At 42.2% G+C, this 22,106-nt stretch overlaps 1 protein-coding gene across 1 annotated transcript; it reads left to right on the top strand.

Annotated features, from left to right (window-relative positions):
* The first annotated feature begins 13,703 nt into the window (after positions 1–13,703).
* On the top strand, positions 13,704–14,210 carry GREM2 (gremlin 2, DAN family BMP antagonist). The gene has a single exon (XM_028111934.2). The coding sequence runs from the start codon at positions 13,704–13,706 to the stop codon at positions 14,208–14,210; it is 507 nt and encodes a 168-aa protein (XP_027967735.1).
* Positions 14,211–22,106: the final 7,896 nt, after the last annotated feature.

Below are 22,106 nucleotides of genomic sequence, written 5' to 3'. Positions count from 1 at the left end.
AGCTGCAGAAGCCACAGCAGCTCACAGGCTTGAGAAGAAAGGCATCCTAAGTGGAAACATACATCACAATTACTTGCAAATCATCTCCCTCACATCTTCCTGTCACAAACCATGAAAGAAGTCCTCTACTCTAAACATGGGGAAATTGCTCACAGAAAGAAGAGATGTTAGATCTAAATTTCAATTAACTTTAACACTGATTGCTACATATCACTGGATTAGTCTCTGGTCCTTATTAATGAGGATATAATTAATGAAGTTTGCCCTGGGCAGTGGACCAGAGCCCAGATGATTTTATTTTAGACAAATAATTTAGGCTGTGTTTTTCAGAATATGGAATGCTTATTATAAATGCCATTTCTCAGGTTCCAGCCTAAATCTTGGGAATCAGAACTCCTGCAGTATGTGGTCCTGGGATCTACATTTTTAACAAGTTCCCATATGTGTCATAAGGAAGTTTGAGGACCACTTATTAAAGAAAAATGTGTCCTATATTGAATTTGTATTGAATGCAAACAGTAGATATTGTTAATAGTACTTGCTCTATAGAAAAATGTGCCAATCCGTGTGTTTGGAAACAATATGCTCGAAAATACTCGATAAGCTTCGCTTAAGGTATAACTGGCTCCATTTGATGTTAACGAGAAACATTCCTTAGAATTACTTCAAAAGTTCAGTAAGGGTCCTTTTTATTTACATTATTTATAATTAGGCTGATCCAAGGAAAGATCTAAACAGAGAGTTATAAAAAGCAGAATGGACACCAAACATATCATGAGCACATGTGCATTCAGTAAATATTTGCTGCATGAATGGTACACTTATAGTTACTTTATTTCCCAAATAAAAGGCAAAAGACTGATTCTTAATCTCTCAGGTTTTTCCTTTTTCTCAAATATCAGGTGTATTCTGGCTATTTGAATACTAGCAATTATGCCATCTGTAATTTCTCTAAAATATTAGATATCTGTTCATTTATTCAATAAATATTTATTGGTCATTTTCTATATGCTGGGACCTGGGCTAGGGACCAGGGATATGATTGTGATTAAAACAGACTTGATCTCTATTCTGATGGAGTTTTCCATTGAAGAGGACTAGTAGCTTAGGTGTTGGGGGGAGAAGATTAATTATTTGAAAATCAAGGTAAATCTCAGAAAGAGTATCAGGAACTTCAAACCCAGGCATCAGGTTGGCCCTTGCTTCATTTTGCTCAGCTTTTCAGGGTGATATTGCTTGGGTTACTGATGTTGTGGTTCAGAAAGTACTTTCTGTCCTTTCCACTTGGCCCTTTGACTTCACTCAGAGTAAATTGTTAAATATTTGGAAGGCTAGATAATTATGGCTTACCAACATTTTAAAGTATGAAAATCAGAATCCATTACATATTATCTTCACTTTCTCCCCTCTACAATCTTGCTCTCACCCCACTATGTCTCTAAAACTCCTCCGCCCAAGACTGGTGCACCATCAATCCAAGGAACACATGTCAGTCTTCCCTCATCTGACTTCTCAGAGCCTGACTATCTCTGCCCTCCTTCGGCCTCCTTTGTAGGTTTCCTTTTCCTCAGTTCCTGGAAGAACGTGTCCCCAGAGTTCCACCCACAGCCCACTTCTCCTCTCGCTCTACCCCTGACTGATCTTATTACCCCCACATAATGACATCCCTTCAGATCGACCCTGTGAGGCCCATCTTGCACCAGACAGCTTTCCCGTGCGTGGAGACTGCCCTGTCTCCTCCAGCCAGCTCTCCTGTTCTTGATCATGAGAAAGCTAGCCTGGTCCCCAGTTTCCCGTTGCCTGAGGCAGATACCAGGCTTCCCAGTAGGAGACTAGTCAGCTGTTGGGAGCAATCCATGAAAGAAACAATGCGGGATGTAACTAAGGGGCAATGGGAATAAAAGAGAAGAAAACATTTTAGGTACTTGAGCTTTGCCATGTTGAAGTGATTGAATGGAGTCAGACACATAAGGGCTGTGCCACCCAGGCACCCCATCCCTTCTTATACTCTCAATTAAAGTTTTGAAAATCTTGTTGATTTAAATTTTTTGAGATTCTCTCCCTCTCCTTATCCCTCCCCCTCTGCCCCTCTGCCCACATGTGCACTCGCAAGCGCTCACTCTCTCTCTCTCTCAAATAAATAAATAAATAAAATCTTTAAAAATAAAAATACTTTGAAACGCAAAACCTGTCAAGTTAAGATCAAGAGGAGAAGGGGCTCCTGGGTGGCTCAGTCAGCTGAATGCCGGACTCTTGGTTTCAGCTCAGGTCGTGATCTCAGGGTTGTGAGACTGAGCCCCACCTTGGGCTCCCAGCTCAGCCTGGAGTCTGTTTGAGATTCTTCCCCTCTCCTTCCCCTCCCCTCCTCCCCTCCCCCATTATCCCCAGCCCCCAAACACACACTAACACTCACGCATGCATGCTCACGCTCTCTCTGTCCCTAAAATAATAAATAAATAAATAAATAAATAAATAAATAAATAAATAAATAAATAAATCTTTAAAAAGAAAAAAGCCTTTCAAACCCAAAACCTGTCATAATAGGATAAATTCTGTGGGGGAGAACTAGAGAGAAACATGAAATCAAGGAAAAATATAACATACCATTTCCTTTCGGGAAGTGTTTCTACATGTATTTTTTTAAAATGTGTAATAGTGGGCATAAAATATAGCTATGGTATTTAGCTGATATGGTATTTAGATTCCTATGGAGACATTAACAAGAGTTGGATGCTTAACCGATTGAGCCACAGAGGTGCCCCTGAAAGCCTTTTTTTTTTAGCCTCGTCACCCTTTTCTGTGACCAAAAGTCTATATGCAAATTTTAATTCTGTTGCTATAAGCTTTAAATATTTAATGTTTCTTGCTGATTGATTACTCCTTAGAGTTTAGAATAGTATTTGATCAAAATAGCATTAATAGGTCACAAATTTAGTGAGGAATTATTAAATACAAAAAGGTAAATTTTAATTATTTACCTCTCTTAAAAAGATGCCCCATACATGGAGATTTACCGTTGTTTATATTTTCATGAATAAATGCTAGCTATTGCCAGGAGGAAACAAGACTCAGCAGAAAATTTCTACCATGTAGTATATGTGTGTATATGTGTATGATTATATTCTGTATATAATATACACTAAGTAAATGTGTTCCCCAAAATAGGTTGTAATAGAAATGTGTTTTCTAATAGCAATGTCTCAATTTCTTAAAACTTTTCAGACTTACTTGCATGTAAATAATCACATAATACTCATCACCAAAAAATTATTTTTGGTGATAGATCACCTGACCATTTAGATCGTCTTTCAGTGTTGATTAAAAGCAAATTACTGGAAACAATCTGACATGAAAAAGAATTTATTAAAATTTACTTTTTGGTGAGAGTTCCAATATTTAGAATTGTTCTTTCACTTGGTGCCCTGGAACCTTCCTTATACCCCAGGCAAGACAGCACAATAGAAGTAGGGTGTATGAGAACTGTCCCTTCCTTTTGTCAAGTGGGGGAAGGGATACCTATAGAGGCAGGAAGGGAGGACTTGCCTGGCCTATTGCAGAGCCCTTTAGTGTAAGGACAATTTCTTGGGCAGGTCTCTCAGAAAAGAAGGAACAAATGGAGGTTGAGGATTCAAATATTGCTTCATCTAAAACTACCCTTGAACAATACCCCTTGGAAAGCCTTTCAGTCACCCCCAGGACTGTACCTATGCCAGCTGGAAGATGAAAGATTGACCAAGAACTTCAGGTCAGTGGCAGAAAGAGCAGAGAGGTGGACAACAGTTTGAAATAAAAGGAGGATAAGGACCTGCAAAAATATTACTAGTGAATCATAGGCAAGTCTATTAGACTGTAAAAAAAGTTATTCCACTTTGAATAGTTATGTTGACTTCTGATTTTGATAGCTTGATATGTATTAAATCATTATGATGAAAGGCTAGCATCATTGCTACTGAAAAGTTAACCCAGTTTCAAGTTCTTCTTTATAGTTTTAACAAAAACATTCTCATCTATACTAGTGTAGCTAACACCTATGTAATCATTCAATCTTTCATTCATGCATGCATAAATAAGCATTTAGAACTATTCTGCAGACCAACCACAAGTCCGTATGGAAACAAAGATTAAATATCACGTCTTCCAACAACATACACTCCGGTGGGAGAATGCGCAGCCCATAGCCGCGTAGCGGCCTGTTGGTTGTGATGAGGCAGGTATGATAATGGCAGAAATGAAGAACACGGGAAGCACAGATTCTGTCACAAAGGAAGTGGAATTTGAGTGAAACTTAAATACCCACCAGTAGTCGAAGAAACAGTATTTCAGGCAAAAGAAATAACTGTGCAAATGATTGCAGGTGGAAAACAACCTTGCATGCGGTAGGACACATAGCTTTGTGTCTTACAAGTGTAACATGGTATTGTGAGGGGATAACATGATGAGACTAGAGGGGACAAAGATCACAGAAGGCTTGTACACTGTGCCAAAGACTTTGAACTTGTTCATGATGGGAAATCTGAAAAGGGAAAACAGAAAGGGATAACAGAGACAGGTCTGCATGTTAAGATGTTCACTGTGATAGGAGCCTGGAAGGTGGATGGGAGTGTGAGTCTCAAGGCAGGGAGGCCAAGGAGGAGACTGGTGTAATGTTCAGGTGATGAGGACCCAAACCAAAGTAGTAACAGTGGGGTTTAGAAGTCAGGCAAGAAAACTATGGAAAGAGCCAAGATGTCCATCAACAGATGAATGGATAAAGAAGATGTCATACACACACACACACACACACACACACACACACACACACACACACACACTGGAATATTATGCAGCCATCAAAAGGAATGAGATCTTGCCATTCACAACAACGTGGATGGAACTGGAGGGTGTTATGCTGAGCGAAATAAGTCAATCAGAGAAAGACATGTATCATATGACCGCACTGATATGAGGAATTCTTAATCTCAGGAAACAAACTGAGGGTTGCTGGAGTGGTGGGGGGTGGGAGGGATGGGGTGGCTGGGTCACAGACATTGGGGAGGGTATGTGCTATGGTGAGTGCTGTGAATTGCGCAAGACTGTTGAATCACAGATCTGTACTTCTGAAACAAATAACGCAACATATTTTAAGAAAAAAGAGAAAGAAGAAGATAGCAGGAGAGGAAGAATGAAGGGGGGGAAATCGGAGGGGGAGACGAACCATGAGAGACGATGGACTCTGAAAAACAAACTGAGGGTTCTAGAGGGGAGGAGGTGGGAGGATGGGTTAGCCTGGTGATGGGTATTAAAGAGGGCACATTCTGCATGGAGCACTGGGTGTTATGCACAAACAATGAATCATGGAACACTACATCACAAACTAATGATGTAATGTATGGTGATTAACATAACAATAAAAAATTTAAAAAAAAAGAAGTGAGGCAAGAAAGACAATAAGGTCTTGTTAACAGATTTAACATGTGGGAAGATAAGCTTGGATATTCTCCATACCCAAATAAAAACGATTTAAATACTGACGAGTTTTTTAACTGACAACATTGAAGCCCGAGATAAGCAGTTGTAGGGATGGTTAATTCAGTGGTTTGCCGATGTAATCAAGAATCCAGTGGCTTTCCATTTTGTGCTTTATATTGCAAAGGTTTGACTTTCATCCCATGCTGTACCCTCCTGGAGGCTGCTGTGGCCTCAGCAAGGACCAGATCCTTGCACAAACACAACCCAGACCAGAACAATAACTTCTTCTGGCATGTCTCTTTCTATCAGGGAGTAAAAATCTTTCCCAGGAGGCTATTTCTTACATCTTGTTAGTCACTGACTTGGACCTATCAACTCTGTACTCCATGGTATGCAGAAGTGCCCATGAAGAACCTGGGCTCCAGGATCTGAACAACATTGTGCTTCTATTAGCAAGAAGAATGAGGACATTGGCTCTCAGGTAGTAAATCAACTAAGGCCTGCCCGGACTCTCAGCTTTTTGGCCTGGGGGAAATGGATAAATGTTGTGCTCTTTTATGGAGATAGTAAGTTTCAGAAGAGGAGCTGAGTGAAAAACCAGGATGAGATTTGGAACATATAAAATTTGGGGTGCCTATAGGGCATCCAGGGAATGTTTGGTAAGCAGTTGGGCATAGAGTCTGGGAGTCATGAGGAGGTAGCAACTGGTGGCTAAAGTCTTGGCATGGATGAAATTCTTAGTAGGAATGTGAGGCGGGAGAAAACAGGGTTATGGAAAAATCCTTGGGGAACACTAACCTCTAAGAGGAAGCCAAGGAGAGAAAAATCCGTAAAAGACATCAAAAGACTAAAGAAAAAGAATAAAAATACTTTTGTCGTGAATTCCAGAGGAAGTGAAACCGGAGTACACGGTTTTGTCGGGCTTTCCTACATGCCTTGTCCCATTGCTATCCACTGTCACACAAGTGAAACAGAGTAGCCTGAAGTAGAGAGTGTTGATGGGGTGCATGGGCAGGATGCTTTTGATTTTGCTCACGCAATTCAGACAGACCCCTCTGATTTTTATGTGTACACAGACAGAAAAATCTATACCCTGCTGTCAGAGAAGTGGAAGCCTTTTGTTTTAGAAGCTTGCCGTGAACACACAAGGCTGTCCTAGGAAGACTTGAGGAAAGAGGTTGAGCGCAGAATCACTGAAGTATGAAGTAAGGGACTCTAGTCCCTTGAGCCACAGCCTAAAATCTTCATCTGAAAATCATCATCATCATCATCATCATCATAAGGTTCTGCCTAATGGCGGCAGAGAATAATGTCACTGCCTATAAAATCCTTAATGGATCACTCGTAATTCCTTCCTTCCTTTCAAATAAAACTCATGGTTCTTTTCGCTCAGAGAGTACTTGGATGATGACTGGATCTCAGTGTCACATTCCTCATAACAGCAACATGGAATGGGGATGGCAAGTACCATTAACACCATTTTACAGAGGGGAAACTAGGGAAGCTTAGGAGTGAGTCACACAGGATCACGAGATGGGCAACTCCAGGCCCAGAAACCATATTCTCACTCTCATTCCCAAGTGGCTCTGCTCTTGAGAAAAGCAACCATATGTGTATAAGCTTACAGCGTTCAAAGAGCTTTCCCATCCATTTTCTCATTTAACTTAATGCTTTGCTGCCATCTTGCCTCAGCATTATATTTCCCAGACTGAGTCTACCCCAACAATTGTTTCAAAGATTAAGAACTCTGATTACAAATTTCTAAATGATACACTTGCTATCCAGAAGTCAAAGTAAATAATGACAGTATCATTTCTTCTTTGGTAGAAAACCTTTTTTTAAAAACATAATATAATTTTTCCAGATGAAATTAAACTTCTCCTGGAACAAAGTGATAGTCAGTGTTCCACTCAGGCAATGTCACTTGGAAAAGTAAATGAATCCATTTGGATTTCAAACTTCTGAGTCATGTGGGATGTCCTGATCATTCTGCTTTTAAATTGCAAGCTACTTCCTATTCTTCTCATGACAGTTCAGAAGACTGATAGTTAGTACTTCTTATTTTTCCTTCCCTGATGTTTTAATTTCTCTCCTTTACTTATAATAAGTTGCAATCACTCCCTTTCAATGTACAACTACAGTATTTGAGCTTGGTGATCAACTCCCTTGTAATCAGAAGGATGCAAATTAAAATAATACTAATAATAATATGATGCCATTTCAAATTTTTCAGATAGGCAAAACATAATAAATCTTGGTAGATTTATTATCTATCTACCAAGTAACACCAAGGGCTAGCAAGTGTGTGCATCTGCAGGGACTCACATATTACTCTGGGGGGAGAATACTGGTACAAGCCCTTGGAAAGTAACTTAGCAAAACTTTGTCAAGCTCAAGTTGTACATATCTTGTGATGTAGCATTTCCACTTCTTGGTGTCTCCTCTAGTAAACCTATAACAGATAGGTATCAATAAACACACACACAAAACTGTTCAGTACTGTTGGTAACAGTGACAAAGTAGAAGCAACTTCACTGTCCCCCAGTAGGGCGAATGTATAAACTGTGCTTTAAGATTCAGCAGTGGAGATGAATAGACTCCTTCTAAAAACATCCACATGTATAAAATCTCAAACATCTATTGTTGATTTTAAAAGTTGCTCAAAAAATAAAACAAATAAAATAAAATAAAAGTTGCTCAACAAGGGTATAGTACTATATGCATGTGAAGGTCAAATGCGTGCACACAAACATGCCCTCATATGCAAAACACAGCAGTAAACATGGAAAAGCACCAGCAGGAATGATATAGTCAACTTCAGGATGCCGGTCATCTCAGTGACAGGAGAAGGATCGGAGAGCAAAAGTGTGGTTTTACCTATATTATTTTATTTCTTTCAAAATTGAAATAGATTGTAAAATATATAGGAACTATTAGTATCGTTTGAATCTTGGTGGTGGGCAGATAGGGTTTATTATGTGTTCTAGCTTGCTCTATGTTTGAAATGTCTCATAGGTAGAAATTCTAAAATTCAAAGCTTCCTTTCTAGCAAAAGAGCACAAAGGGAAAAGGAAAGCAATGACTGAATGGGAGAGGAAAAGTTAGGAATAAGATTTGGCCAACTTTTTCTGGGCAAGGCCAGATAGTAAATAATTTTGACGTCGTCGGCTGTGTCTCTGTCCCCACTACTCACTCGGTCTTTGTAACACAAAAGCAGCCATAAAAAAAAATGTAGCTGAACAGGCATGGCTGTGTTCAATATAACCTTACTTATAGAAACACAGAGTGCAGGTTGGGATCTGCCCATGGGCTATGGCGTGCTGCAGATTACAGTTGCTGAAAGTAAGTGGCTTCAGCAGACAAGTGATTTTAGGCTAAGAAGATGATCCCAGAGCCAAGGAATACCCACCTCAGTTGGAGGGCTCAGCCACAGCCTCCCGAACTAAGAATCTATGTCACGGATGAAGTACCTTTGGCTGCTGAGGTTCTAGTAGTAAAATTCATAAAAATAATCGTTGAATTCTAACACCGTTGGGGGTTTTGTTTGGAGTTTTCTGTTTGATTTGGATTCTGTTTTCACCTGGGCCGTGGGAGCAAGTTTATCCCAGATGTACCTGCCCATATTCAGCCCTGGGTGCTTCCCTTCAACCTCCCAAGGAGGTCTAGAATTCTTACTTCGGTCACAGAAAATGTTTGAGCCTCATTCCATTCACCACTCATGCACAACCCTGTACTGCTTTGACCTGACCTCTAAAACTCAACAAGGTCACTCTGGGAGTGAGTTAATCAGCTTAGCTGAACCCTTGGCCTTTGGTCACTTACACCTTTTGGCAGGGAGGATTCAGCACTGCAGCAGGCTTTCCTAGAAATCAGGAAGCATTACTGCTCAAGCTCCTATTGCAGAACCCCTTGAGACTTCTAGAAAAGGCTGATAGAAGGGGCCAGTTATTTCTTAGCTGCCTAGATACTATCCTGGCCTGTGCAGCCTTTGTTCTGATACCAAGAAAGGCCAGGCCCCAGGGCATTACTTAGGAAGAAAGTGCTTTTGCCGTCTCTCTCTGTACACAACCCACGTTGACGGACCCAGACTGCTTAGCATATCAGCATTGGCGGTCCTCACACCCCTTGCAAACTGACATTGTCAGGCCGCAAGGATGGTTAATAAAACCGAAAGGATTTATTTACGAGTTTCTTCTTGAGACAAGCCAAACACAAGATGTGAGGGTAAAATGAAGGATGTTTGTGCGGTGGTACCAGCGATTATGGCAACATTCCTGAGAGGTTAATTGTATGCGAACCATTTCTCTGAGTAGCAAAGTGATTCAAGGCCAAGCAGGACTCTGAGTGCTAACTTCAGGTCCTGCTGGGGCCACTGACATGTGTGTGCAAGTGTGTGTGTGTGTGTGTGTGTGTGTGTGTGTGATAGTGAACTGAAGAAAGAGGCATACATGTTCTCTCCTCTGAGGACCCCCACATACTAAAGGGCTCGTGGAGAATGTGCCCTGAGCAAAAACTGACTCAGTCACTTTAGTGTCCTTGATTGAAGTGAAAAGCCTAACAGTCACTGAAGCAAAATACCTCTTGCCTACTTACCTGTCCTGACATCGAGATTCCAGATCCTTGGCAATGTTCCTGTTGCTACATGTGAGGGAATAAAGAAACGAGATGGAAGGAAGGAAAGAGAAGAGCCTGGGTTGGCCCCAGTTCCCTAGCTGTATCATCAGCTTTTTTTTTTCCTGGTCTTGTAAAATGAGAGGTTTGCTTTCCTTCTCAGGTTCTTGTGAAGCGTAACTTCGAAGGGTGATTGCCAGATGTTGTGAAAAATATTTCAAAGAGTTCAAAGAATGCATGTTGTTAATCAGCACATCTAATACTGCGAATCTAAGAGTTTTTACCCCAAGTTGATCAGAATATGTTTTAGTTCTGTTCTCCCTGACAGCAGCTAGGACCTGTTGAGTGAAAGCATGCAACTTTGAGCCTATCAAAGATGCAAAGCTGTTCCTGGAACTAGGGGTTGAGGACCAGGCTGACTCTGTAAATCTTTCCATGGCTGGGACTTACAAACTTTTGGTTGTGTTTATTCAGAATGTTAATAGTTTGGGAAATTATTAAAATGGAACCAACATACTTTCTTTTTAAGAGACTATTGAGATCACAAATCATTCTGCAAATATAATAAGCTGTGTAAGTTGAATGAGTCCAATACTCAGTGCTTGCCATGAATCTGCTGGAAGCGTGGCCATTTTCATGTGACAATTCATGTGTGGAACTAAGGAGGCATGAGGAAAGTGCTTCAAAAATTCAGCCTCAAAATTTCAGTAATTGTATTGCACAAAAATGCTTTTATAAAAAAAAGAAAATCTTTCCCTTTTTCCCCTCTCTGTTCTCAACGTTTTTACTTTCCTTGTCTCTTATCATTACATTTACCTAACTCTGCACTCTTGGCAGTGTCCCTGCCTGCAAGAATCCTATTTGGAGTTTAAGACACTCATTAGCTGTTACTTCCTGGGCCTCCCCTGTTCCCTGTCCAGGACGAACTGATGCTTTTTCTTTGTGTCCCCCCTACCCCCTGGGGCACTGGCCCATGGAAATCACTGGAAGGAGTTCTTTAAAATACAGATCTCAAACTCCACCTCAACTCTACTGATTCAGATACAGATTCAGGGGTGGAGCTGAGGAATCTACATTTAAGAGCATCCCAGTGATTCAGATGTTCTTGGCTGTGCAAACCTATGCCATTCATTGTGCCTCCACAACTATAGCACCGTCATCTGGTCATCTGCATGCCAAAATGCATGGTATTCGTATTTCCTTCAACACATATTTATTGAGTACCTACTATGTACCAGGCACTGTTCTGAGTGCAGGATAAACAGGTGGTCCTTCTTTCTTGGACCTCACATTCCAGTTGGGGAAGTCAGACAATGCAAAATTTAATAAGATCCTTCAGTACTATCTTCTAAGATGCTAAGTGCCATGGACAAAAACAAAGCAAGGATGAAGGAGACAGTGAATGGCAGGGTTGTGATGAAGTTACCCATGAAGGCTTCACTAAGGTGGTGATAACTGAGCAGAGATCTGAAGACTGTAGTAGAAGGCCATGCCGATATCTGGGAGAAAGGCAAACGTAAGGCCCTAGAGCAGAAAAATGCCACATAAATTCTGGAAACAGAAAGGTGGTCAGTGTTGCTTGAGCAGAGCAAGTAGGAGAATGTAGATGAGGAGGTCCATGAGATGAGAACAGGGAGAGCAGATCTTGTCAGGGCTCATCTGACACTGGAAGAACTTTCTCCTTGTCTCTGAGGGAGGTACTGGAATTCACAAGGCTTATCACAGTTTGTTCCAGAATAAATACTCAACAAAACTTGATAAATGAAGGAATTCTCTGCTATGTGGTTTCCAAAAGCCTCTTGTGGTTTACACTTAGACTAATAATGACATATAGAAATATTTTAGCCTAGATATTTTAACACAGATTTTTTTAAAAAATTTTATCTATTTGTTTGAGAGACAGTGAGGGAGTGAGTGAGATCACAAGCAGGCGCAGAGGGTGAGGGAGAAGCAGACTCCCCAGTGAGCAAGGAGCCCAACGTAGGGCTCGATCCCAGGACCCTGGGATCATGACCTGAGCGGAAGGCAGGTGCTTAACTGAGCCACCCAGGCGCCCGTTAACACAAATAGTTTTAGCAACAAAATAGCTATACTCACCTGGAGCCAGGATGCATGGAGCCAGGATTCAAATATTTCACATACTGGCCATATGATCTTGGTAAGTTGTGAAGGCTCTCCGTGCCTCAGTTTCCTAATCCATAAAATGCGAGAAATAATATTACCTATTTCATAGAATTTTGATATGTTTACACATGACAGGAAACCATAAGAGGGATGGGTTTGGAACACCAATAAATGTAAACTATTATTATTAGCAGAAATATATGTAAGACATTGATAATATTTCAGGGAGTTAATATATTTAATATTAAATTTGTAGTATGCATTAAAGAACCATATAAGGTTATATATATATATATATATATATATATATATATATATATAATTTCTACCTGCCATTTTGGTGTGTACATGTTAAAGGAATGAGAGTCTCATGCAGTTCTAGAGGTGGTAAAATACCCAGGGAGGCAATGAATAAACATGAATATGATGGTGAAGATGCCAAGGATAATGAAGGAGCTACAGTCATCAGGAGATAAGGATCATCTCTACCGAGGGGTATTGCTGTCCCTCGAGGGTATTAATGGAAATATAACAATGGAAACTATGAATTAAACTTCAAAGAAGTCCATCTTTCAGTCAGACTTGGTTTGCTTCGTACAGGACATGATTCAAAGTAAGTTTCTCTCTAGCTCTAGCTCCCTGCACACTTGGGTCACGAGGCCCTATAACACAGAAGAACTATTCTATTCATGTGGGTTACCACTGCATTGTCTAAGGCAGTTTTAATACAACCTTGGCAATTCTTTGGCAATTCCTTCCACGACTGGACCGTGGTTTCCACTACAAGAATCTAATTCATGACTCACTTGAATTAACTTGAATATCTTTGCGCAGATGTTAAATGTAATTTTGGATTCCTAACAATTACCAGAGGTGTAAATATTACTTTCCCTGATCTGTGTCCATTCCTAAATTTAGTACTCATTTTGAAGAAACTTGTGAACCACGCCCACCTTTCCTTTACTTGTTGCTAATATTCCTGATCAGATCCACCTCTCGTAGTTATTTTTGGTGGCTCCGGAGGGAGATGGCTGGCTCCTGGACATTTCTCAGTTATTGTGCAACCTTGGGCAAATTACTAACGTCTGTGGGCCTCAGTTTCCTTCACTGTAATGTAGTTATAATAACGTCCAACTTAAAACTCTTTTGAGGATCAAATGAGGTATACACGTCCTGTGCATAGGACAGCACTGCTCAGGTACTGCATGAAAATGCAGTAAACTTTGTTAACTCTTACTGGCACTGCGGCAAACCGGCGTGGGCTAGTTTTGGCGACCTTTGCTTTGTAATTCTTCCGTAGCTGTTCAACATGTGTACGTGTTCTGTCTTCTTTTCTACTTACCCTTGCGTCCCTCGCCTTGCCCTCGGGAAGCATTTCGGAGAGCATCCTTGCTGTCCGCAGGTGGCCTCTAAGCCCTCTCACTTCCCAGCTGCCCCACCGGACTGCAGCTCCTCCTAATGAAACCAGCAAACCCAGCACCCGCCCCAGCCAAACGCTCTCGCTCTTCTTTCGTTGCAGGATGTTCTGGAAGCTCTCCCTGTCCTTGTGCCTGGTGGCCGTGCTGGTGAAGGTGGCGGAGGCCCGCAAGAACCGGCCTGCGGGCGCCATCCCCTCGCCCTACAAGGACGGCAGCAGCAACCACTCGGAGCGATGGCAGCACCAGATCAAGGAGGTGTTGGCCTCCAGCCAGGAGGCCTTGGTGGTCACCGAACGCAAGTACCTCAAGAGTGACTGGTGCAAGACGCAGCCGCTGCGGCAGACGGTGAGCGAGGAAGGCTGCCGCAGCCGCACCATCCTCAACCGCTTCTGCTACGGCCAGTGCAACTCCTTCTACATCCCGCGCCACGTCCGCAAGGAGGAGGAGTCCTTCCAGTCGTGCGCCTTCTGCAAGCCCCAGCGCGTCACCTCCGTCCTCGTGGAGCTCGAATGCCCTGGGATGGACCCTCCCTTCCGACTCAAGAAGATCCAGAAGGTGAAGCAGTGTCGGTGCATGTCGGTGAACCTGAGCGACTCGGATAAGCAGTGAAGCCCCCGCGGCGGGACGCAGCCCGCTCTGCGCGCCGCCGCCGCCGCCCCCGTCCTCTGAGCCCACGCACGCGCTGCCCGGTGGCCCCCTCCGCCGCAAGCACGTTTCCCGGGGCCGGCGGCGCCCTTGTCACACGCGCACGCCGCAAGGGGAGCTTCGCTGGTGTGTTCCCGGCCGACCGCGGGCCCCTCCTGGGCGTCCCCAACAGGCTGCGTTTCAGGCCTGCGGGCCGCGGCTGAAAACCCACTGCCCACCAGCCAGGGGTCGGAGAGGGGCCTTTCTGGGGCTGCGCTGCCGATGTGGCATTGATGTTTCCACCATGTGGAAAAGCGAGTCTTTCCCGGGCCTCACCCTACACTCCAGCTCCCCTTTTCCCAGGAAGTGAAGGATGCGGCCCTCACCCCTCTCCCGCCGGGCCCGGGGCCCTCCGGCTGCGAGGTTCCCCGGTGAAGGGAGGGCTGCCCTCGCGCTGCTGTGATGCGGATCTGGACGACGTCCGTACACAGGGAGGTTCTCCTAACAAACCCGATAGCCGAGAAGACGACTTGAGCCACTGGGATCATGAAATGGGCTTCCCTGGGGACCTTGCTCACAGCAGGCCATACTCTCCCCACTCCCAGCCACCACCACCTCTTCTTGCTCACGTCCCGCCCCCCCACATCCGTGGACTCAGATGAACTCTGGTGTGCATGCTATTATCGCTGCAATTAGAATATTATTACACACAAGGTCTTCATATTAACGCTGGTTTTGTAATTGACCTGTATTGTAAAGAGCTGTTCAAAAGCACTATAGACCTATCCATGTATTGTTTCACGAGTTTGGACTCTGGCTTTGCAGCACCATTCTGAGTAAGGCTCACAGGGGGGTTCACTCAGTAATAATGCTTGGTCAGCAGTTCACTGTCATGCACCTATTCTTAGATTGGGCAGGGAGAAGGCAGGTGATTTTACATTGTGATTTTACAATGAATAATATTTCACTGAAGGTACTGAAGCATTGCAGCACAAGGTAGGAAGTGGGTTGGGATGGATGGGTGTAGGGAGGGGACTCACTGGGAAGTCATCAACAGGGAACTCAAAAGCCCTGTGATGTTTAATATGCATATGTGGTGTGAGAAGGTCTACTATTTTACTACCATGACACTAAACGAAAAAGAATATTTCCTGGTAAAAGAGAAATATTTAAATATATAAGGAGTCAGGTCACTTTGTGGTGTAGGAAAAAGTAAAAGATAAAATATATAGAATAGAAATCTAGTTAAGCTATCCTACAGAAGCTTCCTTTTCAAAGAATGGACTTTTTTTTTAAAGGATGATCAAACATCAGCTTACCTTTTATTTTTATAAGGAATCAATAAGGTTTTTATGTTGTAGTCTCTTGGCATAACAAAGCTGACATAATTTATTTTCTTGCAAAATTATACTTAGTTTCGGTCCCTTTGCTAAATTGCCCCACAGAGGCTTCCCTGTGAGTAATGTTTATGGAATCTGATAAATGTGAATGAGATGTTGGTGGGAATCAGCATACTTTGAAAACCTTTCATTGGTAATTTCTGAGCACCGAGTCTCAAGTACTGCTGCCAAGGGCACTCAGAAAGGCCCATTTCCAGGTTTGTGGGACCCTCTACAAACTGCTTGAGGGACTGAGGCTTCCTGACATTAGACAGTGATGGGGGCGGGTCTAGGCGCATTCACCTGGAGATCAAGGTGTGTGTCCCTGACTCCATTTCCTGCCTCTACACTGCAGGTTTCATTTCTGTCTCTTCTGTACCTCCATGAGCCCTGAGCAGAATGTGCTGTTGTAAAAAGGGGTATTGGTGGTTTTAGAAATGGGTATATACAGCCCTAAATCAGGAGGCAGAACTCAACAGAAATCCTTGAAGGCTGGAACCTTGGGATGGAAAGAAAGAGTGGAGAGTGTGTCCAAGTTCAGAAATTAATTTTGCATTGAATAGAAAACCTCAAGTCAGATTCAGTGCAGAACACACAGCAGAAAAGCTGTAAAGGAAGGAGGTCCACATGACCCTAACAGAGGCCAATGGAGTAGAGTAGGGTGGGAGTGGATGGGAGTCTCTGGCTGACTGCAAAGCCAACCCTGTCATTTTATTAACACATAACCCGCACAGATAGAGGAAGGATTAAGCTATGAACTCACAGAATACAAACATGAGCACACTCTCTTTGAACCCAATTTTGGGTGTAGCAATAGAAGCAATATGATATGCTGCAGTGTGAAGCTCCTTCTGGGGGTTCTTATATGTACAAAGTTTACCTTATAATGGCTCAAATTGTATTTAATTGTTTTTTTGTTTATAAATGAAGAAAAGCTCTAAGTATAATGTAATTATTTTATAGGTGTACTATTAAATTATAGAACAAATAAAGATACTCTAGGATTATATGTGATCCTGGTGTGATGTGCCATAAAAATGGAATTCAGAATTTGTTTCAGTGGGCAATGAAGAAAGCACTGTGTGTTCAGAGTGCTTTTGTCCCGTCATGGTGAGTTCAACCCTTAGCCTACATCCTGCAACCTCCTTTGGGACCTGGCATCTTCAAAGAGAATCAGAATCAGGCATTCAAGGAGCAGAGGTGATGGGGATGGCTCTCAATCCTGGTCTTGGGGAGTTTCCAAGCCTCTTACAGATTGCTCAGCAGCTGAAGACAGAATTCTTAAGCTCTTCTCATTGTGCTCTTTGAATAAGAAATACTGAATGAGGAAGTGTTGAGAAACTGCTGCAAATAGAAGTTCATCTTACTTGTAATGCCCAGGGCACCACAGTTATCTCTTCAACAAGCCAGAACTTGTCCTGAGTTTTGTCCATTTTCACATTCACTTTTCACATGTTTCAACATTTCTTAATTTAAATACTTTTTAGTTTCACAGTGTCTCTATTTTTCAACTAATTGACTTATATCCCATTCAAGTAATTCAATTACCAATAAAACAATAAACACTATAATAAAATTGCATATGATTGATTTACTGTATGGACTTCAAAGGAATTAAATTTAACTTAATAATAATTTATCTTAGTTTATTAAATGGGACAGAATATTCCACTTAAATGAGGCTAAGGTATTTTCAGTTCACTTGTTTCTGAAGTCGGCCAATAGATTTTTAAGTTATAAAGTCAATGAAAATGAATTTGTGCTATTGAGTGAACAACTTAGAATGTATGTATTCCTAGAAAGCTCATGTGATGATTGACTTATCACCACTGATGATTAGCTCTACATACAAGATAACCAATATGACCAAATCATAAAATACAGTTAAAATTTGTTGATCATCAGGTTATCATTTGAATCCTTCTTAACCTCCACCCACCCTTGCTACCCTCTTCACCCAATTCCACTGCCACTACTTCTCAAACACAGCAGGCCATTTACCAAGAGGGAAAAATGGGAAACCAAGTAGTTTTTGTGGTGGGGGTGATGATTGTATCCTTTGGCATTTCTGAGTTGCTGATTTCTCTACCACTCAGTCTGGGATACATAAGGGGAGTTGGGGGTAGGGGAAGCCAGGGAAATCGCTTTAATGTCATTCCTTGGATCCCAAGGTTCCTACCTGATCTACCTCTTTTCCCCCAACTTTTAGAGCCTTATTATGTTTGATATATATATATATTCCAGAGTCTTTAGTGGGAGGCATAGGCAGAATGTGTCTACTCCATCTTGTCTGGAGTCAGAAATCTTATGAATCTTTGTAAGATTTACTGCCTATTCTCTAAGGTTTATAATGTATAAACCTTAGAGTTTGGTGTATATATTATGTATAAACCAAGACCTCCAATATACTGGCCCCATATCTCTTATCTGGTCCTATTACATGATGCCAATCATATGGTGAATCAATATGACATTTTACAGAATGTCCATAAAATCCAGGTTATTTCAGATTACATCTTGATAAAGGGTGTAAGAAACTTGCATAGACTTGAGGGCAAGACCATAAACCATCGTTTATCCCAAGGGAATGCCAATGGCATCCACTTCTTGTTCCTGATAAGTGTGGCTAGAAACACATTTGCTAGATCAAGTGCTGGAGGCTATTTTAACCTGTTCTAGCAAAACAAAACCAAAAACAAACAAACAAAAAATACATTGAGCACAGTAGCTGCAACTGGGGCTACTGTCTTATCACCTGCCTTGTTCTATTTGATTTTTGCAAGAGCTTGCCTGGGGTATGGTAGGAGTTATCATAATATTCAACTCTTTGAAAGTTTCATTAGTTTACTTCATCCCCTTTGGAATTCAGCATTGTTTTTCATTTACTCTTTTTTCTGGGGTAGGAAGTTTCAGAAACTTCTACTTGCCCCTCCCCACTACAATAGTTCTTATTCAAGAAATCAAGGAATCATTGTGAGGGTTCTTCAAACTACCAAGGGTGTCCCTTTCAATTGTGCATTTGGAGATTAGGAGAAGGACCACCAAATTGGTCAATAGAGTAGAGGCCCTCTGAGAATCAGACGGGCTAGGACTCTGATAGCCTTTATATACCCCTCATTTTAATATGCAGTGGTGTTGGTTTACTGGGTCTCCGGATATTTGTGAATTCAAAACCAGTGTTCAATAACCTTCAAAAGTTCTGAGTATTCCTCTTTTGTCCGCATAGCACATTTACCTGAGTAACTAGTCTTAACTCCCCTGGTTAAGTACCAGAGGAATAACAAATAAATATATCTGCCCTGGTATTAAAGGGTCCTGACTTCTAAAGAATCAGCCCCTCCTTCAGTCAATGGGTTCCAATCTGATCTGGAAACTGAGCAAGGAATTGTGATTTTTTTTACTGAGATACTGCCCTCTGTCTCTGATAATCCATCATTGATTTCTTTTGACTATATAAATTAAGCAATACCCTTGTTGACAGCCCATCTATCTCATATCCAGGAATACCATGTTCTGTTAATCAACTCCCAGTTGGGACTCTCTGGATGCCACTCCAATCCCATAACTCCTTGCAACAGTTGTGCCCACAATACTCCTGAAAGTTAAGCACTGGCACCTGGCTTATATTATCTTGAGATCTTGTTATTCTCAGGTACATCAGGGAGCCTAGTTTTTTAACAGCATCTCTTCCTACTGTTAGCCCTGGGCTACAGACAACTGAACTTCTCAGTACCGTGCTGCTCCTAAAACAAGTACATTGCTTTGCTGAACACAGACTTTCCTGGGACTGTCATTGGCTGGTGGGTTTTTTAGCTTTACATAACAGATGTACCTTAGCATGCCCACTTCTCTGAGCCTGAGGATCATTTCCTCCACCATCCATCATAGAAGCTCTTGCATTTTTATTTCATTGAATATGGATCAGTTTTTGTGATACTCTAAGAATCATGATAGTACCCTATCACGTCCCTGGGGTATTTGCCACAGTGGTAAATCTTGAATCATGGGAGACTGCTCCCATGGTGATACCTAGCTTAACCCTCTGCTCCCCCTCCTTGATCCAGCACCTTCAGAACACAATCCCATACTTACTTAACCTGGCTCCTGCAGTGACTTTGCTCTTATCCTTTAGCTAACCCAGCACATCACGAGTAGGGGTGGGTGTCTAACAACAGGCCTATCAAGTTCAGAGGAATAGAGGAGTTTGAGATTCTTGACAACATTTATCAAGGTATTCTCATCCCATTTTTAGGATTTCAATCCTTCCTTATTAGGATCTTAACCTTGGCACAGAAGTCTTGCTGGAACTAAGAATCCAAACTTTTCTGAAATAGCACTACTTCTACAATTGAGTCTGCCTGACTGTAGGAGACTAGGGCTTAATTAAACTCTGCCAGAGACCACATTGTTTTCATATTCTGAATGAACTGGTATTCAATCACCCTAAGTCTTTTTTTTAATCTCTTCAATAAATCTATGCCACTTGGAAGTTGTTACCCAATTCCAAAGTCTGTAATAGTCACACTATACCTTGTAATTCTTTTTTTTTTTATGTGGTGTACCTTATAATTCTTGAGCACCACAAGTACTGCACCAGACAGGAGTCCCCTCACAAACAACCCACCTCACTTTATTCCCGGGAAAAATATTAACAGTGCATGCTACAGTATGCCAGGGGATATCTCTGGCAATTTACTGGCAAGTGATCCATCTCCAAATCCTGTTTTAGAGTACACTTTCTGGACCACTCCTGGAACTGCCTATCTTAGACTGGTCTCTCAAACTCTGAGACAAACTGTTTAGGCAGAAGGTTTATTGGGGAGTAATTTCAGAACACAGACCTATAAGGGAATGAGGAAATAGGATTGTGTAGCAGAAAAATTAATCTGGTTGCAATTGAGGCTCCATCTGATCCTATGCAGAGTTCTGGTGCTGGGATGGTGATTAGAGTGGTCCCAAATTGCAGCAAGGAGGACAGGGATTTGGATCCCACATCAGCCAGTCACGGGCTTCAGGGAATCCCCTGGAGGAAGAATGCATTCTCTTGCACTAAGGACAACTCTTAGTAAGGGATAGAGTTTTGAGCCATCAGCAGGTGACTAATTCATTGGGGTCAGGAGGTGATGTGGGTTGGGATGGGTGCATCAGCCCTGAAGAGGGTATCTGAGTGGATCTCATAATATTCACCTTAGCATGTGTGTTGGCAGGGGCGGGGGTGGGGGTGGGAAGAGAGTTGATTTTGGGAGGAAGGGGAAACAGAGAGTAAAGAATGTGGATGACCTTGAAAGAGAAGCAAAGGAGGTTCCACTTGATTTTACGCGAAATAGAAAATTGTTGACAAATTTGACTGAGGATCATTCTAGTCACAATATGCAAGATGACTGGAGGGAGCAGAATCCATATCCAGACAGCCCAGCTCAGCTCTTACAAGAACTTAGATGGAAGATTAGGGCCAGACAGGGCCAGATTCAGAATTGAATCTGAAAGAAAGAGACAAATATATGAAATATTTGCAGAATTTGGTGACTAAAGAGGAGTATGGGGAACCCATACAAGTCAGGTGATGACATGGGTTTTTGGAGATGTTAGGTCTGCAGTGATAGTGAAATAATCTAAATAAAACTATCCCATTTGAAGAAATAAGACTCCAATCAAGTGACAAGCTAGAAGCAAAAAAACCATGACTAAATTCATGAACAGAGTTGAGACTTCCAAAAGAGAGAGAGAGAATAAGGGAATAAAAGACAAAGTTACCTTTGGAAATACAGATGACCTTTGAAAACAACACAGGTTTGAACTGTGCAGGCCCACTTATACATGGACTTCTTTTTCAATAAATACAGGACAGTACTGCAAAATACATTTTCTCTTTCTCATGATTTACTTAATAACATTTTCTTTTCTCTGGCTTACTTTATTGTAAGAAAACAGTATATAATACAGATAACATTAAAAATATGTGTTGACTCCCTTGGGTGGATGGCAGAGTAGGAGGACCCCAAGCTCACCTCATTCCACGTTTACAACTAGGTAACTCTCACTTCCAAGTAAATAAACTGGAGAGCTATCCAAAGACTGGCAGAACACACTCCACAAACAAATGTAGAGACAAAGCTGCATCTGAGAGGTTAGGAAGGGCAGAGAGGGTGGGCTGGAGCTGCCCGCAGGAGGAGGGCACTGTGGGTACAGGGAGGGGAAAGCACCAGGGAGACCACACAGGGAAAACAAATCCCTATAACTTCTGGCCTTGAAATCCAGAGGGGCTGGATTCCAGAGCTTGTATAACCAGCGGGACTTGGAGCCTGGAGCTTTGAAAGTCAGCTGACTCAGCAGCACTGGGTGAGCCTGGAGGGCTAGTGAGAGCCTGGTCCCTGCCCTTAAAGAGACCACACAGCCCATGGAGAGGAAACATAGAAGTGACAGTTTGCACAATGGGAGGGAGATATGTTTATACTGATTTTGGAGTGTGCTGGGGGACTTCTCCAGGAAAAAAGGAGCTGGC

Source organism: Eumetopias jubatus, unplaced genomic scaffold, assembly GCF_037043125.1.
Source record: "Eumetopias jubatus isolate StellerSeaLion01/CBP00866 unplaced genomic scaffold, mEumJub1_p1.0 scaffold_12, whole genome shotgun sequence".
Classification (NCBI taxonomy): Eukaryota; Metazoa; Chordata; class Mammalia; order Carnivora; family Otariidae; genus Eumetopias; species Eumetopias jubatus.
This window is presented reverse-complemented; position numbering and strand designations above follow the sequence as displayed.

Bases quoted from the DNA above. Each gene is read 5' to 3' on its own strand.
- GREM2 (XM_028111934.2), top strand. From the start codon at position 13,704: ATGTTCTGGAAGCTCTCCCTGTCCTTGTGCCTGGTGGCCGTGCTGGTG.